This window comes from Rhodamnia argentea, chromosome 5 (assembly GCF_020921035.1).
Source record: "Rhodamnia argentea isolate NSW1041297 chromosome 5, ASM2092103v1, whole genome shotgun sequence".
NCBI classification, from domain to species: domain Eukaryota; kingdom Viridiplantae; phylum Streptophyta; class Magnoliopsida; order Myrtales; family Myrtaceae; genus Rhodamnia; species Rhodamnia argentea.
This window is the reverse complement of record NC_063154.1, coordinates 28,521,913-28,528,473: the sequence shown is the minus strand read 5'-3', so window position 1 is coordinate 28,528,473 and position 6,561 is coordinate 28,521,913. Positions and strand designations below refer to the sequence as shown.

Sequence of the window (6,561 nt, the reverse complement as noted above, 5' to 3'; positions counted from 1 at the left end):
CTTCGAGATTGAATACTTCTTCTAGCGACTTGCAATCGCACACTTGCAGTCTTTGCACTTCGTTTAAAACAGGTATCAATCTGAATGGAATAGCGTTAGTAAATGATGGACATTTATCCACTACGAGTGACTCTAATTGCCAAGAGGGCTTGATGGGAATAAGTTCGCCGTGCCATTTTTCAATTAGCTCAGGAAACTCGGACAGTTGCATAAACTTTACTCCGGCAATCGTAGCCTGTTAGAAAAAGCATCATTAAATGTAAACTTCTAGTTAGCAAAACGCAACAAGACCATCTAATTGAACAGAATTTGATAATCGATGCATACCATTTCTTTAAACATATTTTGGATGGTGATGTTGAGGTTTTCCTCCCAAAACCACGCTTCTGTTGAGACTTGTACTCTCTCCAACTTTGGAGTATTTATTGGTCCCTCGAGAAAGAACTTCATGCTGGGACATCCACTCACAATGACATCTTCCACGAGTGGAAACATTAAAGCGTATTTACTTGAGCTGAAACATCTCAACCCCATCAACCCATCAAGCTCCATATACTTCAATTGATTGAAAACCACCACAAGCCCCTCCTCACCTCCATCGTCACAAATGACTTCTGTCAACATTTTGCATTTACTTATCCTCAATTTCGTGAGTTCCACCAAATTGCCAGCTATTGTTGGTGTGAACATCTTTGATAACCCATCACAAAATGACACATCTAGAGTCTTGAGATGTTGAAAAAATCTGGAAAATGGTGGTATTGCTTTTAGGTCGTGCCTTGGGCCTTCTTTGGCTTCCACAATGTCGCTTAGCTCTTCTATATCAGAATTGCGTACAACCAGCTCTTGCAAGTTGGTTAAACTCCGAACAAGACGACATGTGGATATTGCAGATTCCTTCGAGAAATGATGAAGCTCGAGAACTCTAACCTTGCAAAAGGATTCTCCATCATGAGAATGCCCATGCCATATCTCCATCCCTCCATATAAATCCAATTTTAACTCTTGCAGATTTGAGAATGCGCCCTGAGAAATTAGTCAAATCAGAATCTAAAACCAGCTTAGTTAAAAGAGTGTTCGTGTAAGTCCTGCATTTTAAGATGTTGAGTCTCATGCAATTCAACGGAAGGAAATGCACCCCAAGCAGTAGACATTATCACTGATCCGTTATATTTGACTTGTTGTACTCACGTTTGCACTCAAGCAAATCCCTACATTCCCGTTTGCAGTCAATTATAATCACAATGGCACAAATTGCAGAGATTTCTCTCAACAAAAATGTCACATCTTGGGTCGTACCTTTTCTATCAAGAAGAGAGGTTGTTCATGAAGTGGCATCTCATTCTCAGGTTGCGAAGCAAGTATCTCCACTTTGTTACAGCCATCCACCTTCAAGATCTTCAATGCTGGCCAACGTAAAGCATGTGTCCCTGTGTAGACGCACTTCAACTCTGGTAGACGCTTAAGCTCGAGGGAGGCTAACTTAGGGAACACATCCCTAGGATCTAGTCCGTCCTTCTCGATGAGTTCCACAATGCCACCACATTCATCGATCTTCAACTCCTCAAGTTGCGTTAGATCCCTAGCTATTGAGGCTGGAAACAGAGAGGTGAGGCTCTCGCATTCGGAAACGGTAACGGAACGGAGACACTGGAATTGGACTTGACTGTGAAGTTCCTTGTCCCATACATGCTTTAGCTTTGATAATCCCTCTAACTCCAACTTTTTAACGGGAAACAAGCAATGGGATGTCCATCTAGAGGACTCAATGGTTGCAGTTTGAAAACAACTTCAAGCGAACCACATGATTCTACCTCCAAACTTTCCAAGCTCTTGAGCCGTCCAAGAATGTAAGAAGGAACAATGTTCACTAGCTTGTTGCATCCATAAATGCTGAGTGACTTTAGTTTGCGGAAAGACTCCCTAGCAACTTGATTGTCCCATATTATATCAATACTATTCATACACCAGATGCGTAATGTCTCCAAGCTAGGAAACGCAACCTGTGGTATCGCTCAAGAAATTAGTGATTATGTTAGTTTGAAAAGTTCATGAATACAAATGGAAGAAGCGGTGGTCCTAACAATCTTGGTCTATCCATTGTGGCCGCATCCTCATCTTGCAAAGGACGTACCAAAGCTTTTCTATTTATGTTTTGACATATTATTTGTCTTTCCACATTTTTTAAGGACAGTTCAAAAGGCAACACGAAATATTTGGAAAAAAAAAAAGGACGATATTCCTCAAATTTGATTGATTTGTCCATATTAGCAAATTTCCTTTTTCATTTTACTAAAAGCATTTTCAATGTCTCATTTTGGGCTAGTCTAACTTCAAAATTAGTGTATTATTCCCCATACCGTGTTTGTTAGCCCGTTAGGTTTCTATTAATTTTACCTATTCACTCAAATTAAACACGCGTGATATAAATAATATTACAATTTTTTCAGTATTAATCTTTAATTTCTCCAAAATATACGTGAAAAGGTCAAGGACGTCATTACTTCCGGTTAAAGTCAATATCTGTTATTGTTATTCAATATAATGTCACTCTAAAAAAATTGAAAAGTCATGCTAAAACGAAACAGTGAAAAAGGGGATTGCTTGGGTCAAAACGAACAAATCTTATTTATATCATTTTACACTTGAAAATTGATAAAATTTTCCTTTTAAGATTCATAGCTTTTTTTCCATGTTGGATGATCCAATAGTTAGATAAAAATTGTAGTTCATACTGGAGATGTCTATAATCTACCTCATGAGGTGAAACATTTCTATCATATTAACAAGAGAGTATCATGTTCTGTTTTTCATCACTCGAGTAATGCTATTTGCATTTACAACGAAATTCATCCATCCATCCATCGAGTTTCAAAATACCCAAATTAAAGTAATTGTGCACGCCGTGAGAACTAGTGGAATTCTATAATAACAACCAACATAAGAATTGAAAGGCTGGCAATTTATAATATGAATTAACATGTTTGCAAATGATTATCCGAGAAATCCGAAAATGACACGATTTGATACGAACTTAATATACATAAATTTTATAGCAAAATTAACAAAAACATAGTGTTCTCCAACGAACATCACTATGTCACAAAATCTTTTACTATATAGTTACCAGGAGTGACTTTAACCACATAATTTGAGAGTTGACAATAGTGCTCATTGAAGATTAATTATCCAACTTTTGTATGAATAGTGATTACTATATATTCTTCATTTCAATTCAAAATCACAATTTGAAGAGTAACACTACTTTGGCTTATCCAGCTTTTATGGTGCGGTGATTATATGGAACACAATCAATTTTAACCAAAGTGGGCTTTAGCGATCATGCTTCTTCTCCAATATAATTATTAGTTAGTTTTATTTATTTAGCTGGCCGGCATAACAATTATCTACATTCATATATCATCTTTTACTATCTCTTAATAATTTGATGTGATTGATCCAACTCTTATTGATTTGAATTTAAACTTCCCAATTATTTGTAACGCTATATGGCAACTTGAAATGCACAGCATGTAAACTCGTGAAGTGCTATGCACATAAAATTGATGCAATCATTGGATTTTTGTTATATTTAAGATTTTGACGTAGCGTTTCTTACGTACCTCTTGATTGAAGAGAGTAGTGTAGCGTGATTTGAGACGATCCTCACTCCAAACTTCACGTGAACCTGTCATCAATTTTTAACTAGATGAAAGGAATGCCATCTTTTGCATTGCAGCGATGAATTAATCTAAGAAGATTTTTAATTATTAAACCAGAAAAAAAAAATCAATCTTACACTTTCCGCGAGAGAAGCATGTCAAACTTTCCAAACCTGCAACCCATAAATTGGTTAACATCGAGAATACTAGAGTTTCTGATGTTTCTATTCTCGACCCTTCATCCTCTATAACAATCGCCTCCATCTTGTTGCAATCTTGTACCTCTAGTTCTCTCAATTGCAGGAGAGATTGAACCATGGATGGGAAAAACAGAAACCCGAGGCTCTTACAGTCAGACACCTTCAATTGCTTTAAATTATGGAACCTCACAATTCCACAAGGATTCTTGTTCCATATGCACCTCAAGCTTGGTAATCTCTTTATGTAGATGGTGTTTAGCTCAGAGAGAGTCTCAATATTTGCATCAGCGCCTAGTCCATCGAGGTCAAAAATTTCCTGTACCGCAACGCAATCTTTTACCTTTAAAGTGTGTAGCTTTTGTAGTTTTACTAGTGACCTGGAGTTGATGACCTTTGAGAGAGATTTGCATGAAGAGACCTTAAGAAATTGGAGACTGCTCAGCCCCAACGGAGATTCATCGGTCCATATATCTTCCAGATTGGGAAGTCCAACCATTGTCAAGGACTCCAAGGATGGGATTGAAACCTGACGGATAGACCCATCAGCATACGTGCTATAGCAGGTTATTACAAATGGTTGCGGAAGAAAATTTACGGACTTTAGGATGATTTTTACATTTACAAAAAGCTATGATAAACAAAGGCTAATTTAAAAATCAGAAAAGGTATTTTACGACCCCAAAAACAACTAATGAACTTCATTTTTACAATAAATTCGTGGATGGTATTACAATTGGATATTGTTTGCAATTTATTAACAATAAGGGAAACTACAGTCATCAAGAAATAGTATTCATTCAGTTTGCTAATGACTACGAAGATTAGTGATCCTTAGAGCAAAAGGAAGTACATTCAAGGTAAATTCTTTCCTATAAGGTAAACCACTCCCTCTTAGGTTATGTTACTACTTTGATGTTACATTGCTCATTTTGTCGGATGATTGCCAAAAAGCACTGCACCATCTCACAATGCACATTACTACCATGAGAAAATTATATAGAAACTGTAGAATCACCGTGGTTATGAAAGAAAGGCAACTTACAAACAAAGGACAACATCTCATGGAGTGACCAACAAGGCAAGTTTCAATCACGAGAACTAAATTATTATGCTATAATTCCTTAATTACAGAAAGGTATGTCTAATTTACTACCTACCTAAGGAAACTTAGCAATCTTGAAAAGTAATTTAGTACTTCATAAGGGAAATTACTCTCATAAAAGTTTAGTTACTAGAAGTAACTTCCTTTTGACGCCTTTGCCATCCACCTAAGCCCGCTTGGGCTTTGCCAGACCCAATCAATTTATGCGAGAAATATTGTAATTTATATAATAAGAATAAACCTACAATGGGGCTAATTTCCTTTCATACTTGATAAATTTATAATGGCAACTTAAATTTCTCTCCATGTAAGCTCATGTTTAATAACTTGCGAAACTAATATATTGCACGAGCCTTGAACTCCACCATCAACTTCAATGATAATTGTCACTGTTTATCCTTAGTTTACTTACTTCTATTACTATCAATAACCAATTTAACAGCTTACCTACTACACTAAAAAATTGTTAAACAATTAACTACAATTTCCACCTATTTGTCACATGTGATTTTTTACAATGAGTTGAAATTTCCAATATAAATAAAGAAAAATGAGGAAAAAAAGGCACTGATCTTGACAGAGATTAAGACAAAAAATAATAATAAGATGGTTGACTTCGTGAAAAGGCTTTGAAATATATCCCAAGCATACGAAACGATCAAAGAAAAGGCTAATTTTTTTTAATTTCATTGTGCACATGGCCTCCCTATTCAGCTATTTAATTTCAATACGCCCTAATTTATATAACCACATTTTCGAAGTAAGTGTTTACCGATTTAAATCTTCATGGGGGATCTCGTGAACTTTTTCCTTAAAGTCACTCAGTAATGCCTTCGACTACGAGATATTGGCACAAGTTGAAGATGTATGCTTTTTTTTTTTTTTCAATTAGAAGTTGAAGATTTATGTTTGTTATGCCCAAAGTGCTTACATATATCTATATCCGTTATATGCTTTGCAAGTATGAACATGCGTGTAATTGTGTGCGTTTATACTTGTAGGGCTTATGCAATGACTAAGTGCTTATTGAAACACACGATAGGGAAAAGACGTGCATCAATTAGATTAGCATCGTTGCTACTATTTGAAAACCCAAACCCCTTGCCCATTCTTCGTATTGATTTTTACCTAAGCCATCTAGATATCATATTTTTTCTTGCCGCATGCAATCCGCAAATAACTCTAGTCCTATCACAATCTAAATTTACATGGATTTCATTCTCTTTGCCAGAGTTCTACGCAATGAAGAGTAACGGAAGATTGCTTTACGCAATTACAGAGAAGGCATGATTAGGATAATATAACTAGGCAGAAAATGAACCGAAAAAGAAGAAGAAGAAAGAATAAGGACAATAATCTATGTCACATCTAATTAGCAAATGAACAAAAGATCATCAAATAACATATTGTTTTGATAGAAAGTTACCTGTTGCCCATTGAAGAATGCAACTTGAGTGCCAACACGGTCGTTTGATGTACAACTTGAAGGGGCCATCCCGGCGGTGCAAAAGTTCTTCATATTCGGCAGATCACGCAAGTTCAAGACATGCAAATTCCGCAACTCAAGTTTGCCACAATCATCCACTTCTACAATCTC

The 6,561-nt window shown here is 36.3% G+C and overlaps 1 protein-coding gene across 1 annotated transcript; it reads right to left on the bottom strand.

Moving 5' to 3' along the window:
• Positions 1 to 732: 732 nt before the first annotated feature.
• On the bottom strand, positions 733 to 3,926 carry LOC125315302 (the record flags this gene model as incomplete). The annotated part of the gene is made up of 5 exons (XM_048279753.1): positions 3,836 to 3,926; positions 3,624 to 3,688; positions 1,815 to 2,003; positions 1,300 to 1,722; positions 733 to 1,026 (listed from the first exon to the last, which is right to left on the bottom strand). Coding segments are annotated over exons 1-5 (1,062 nt in total), but the record flags the coding sequence as incomplete, so codon positions are not given.
• Positions 3,927 to 6,561: the final 2,635 nt, after the last annotated feature.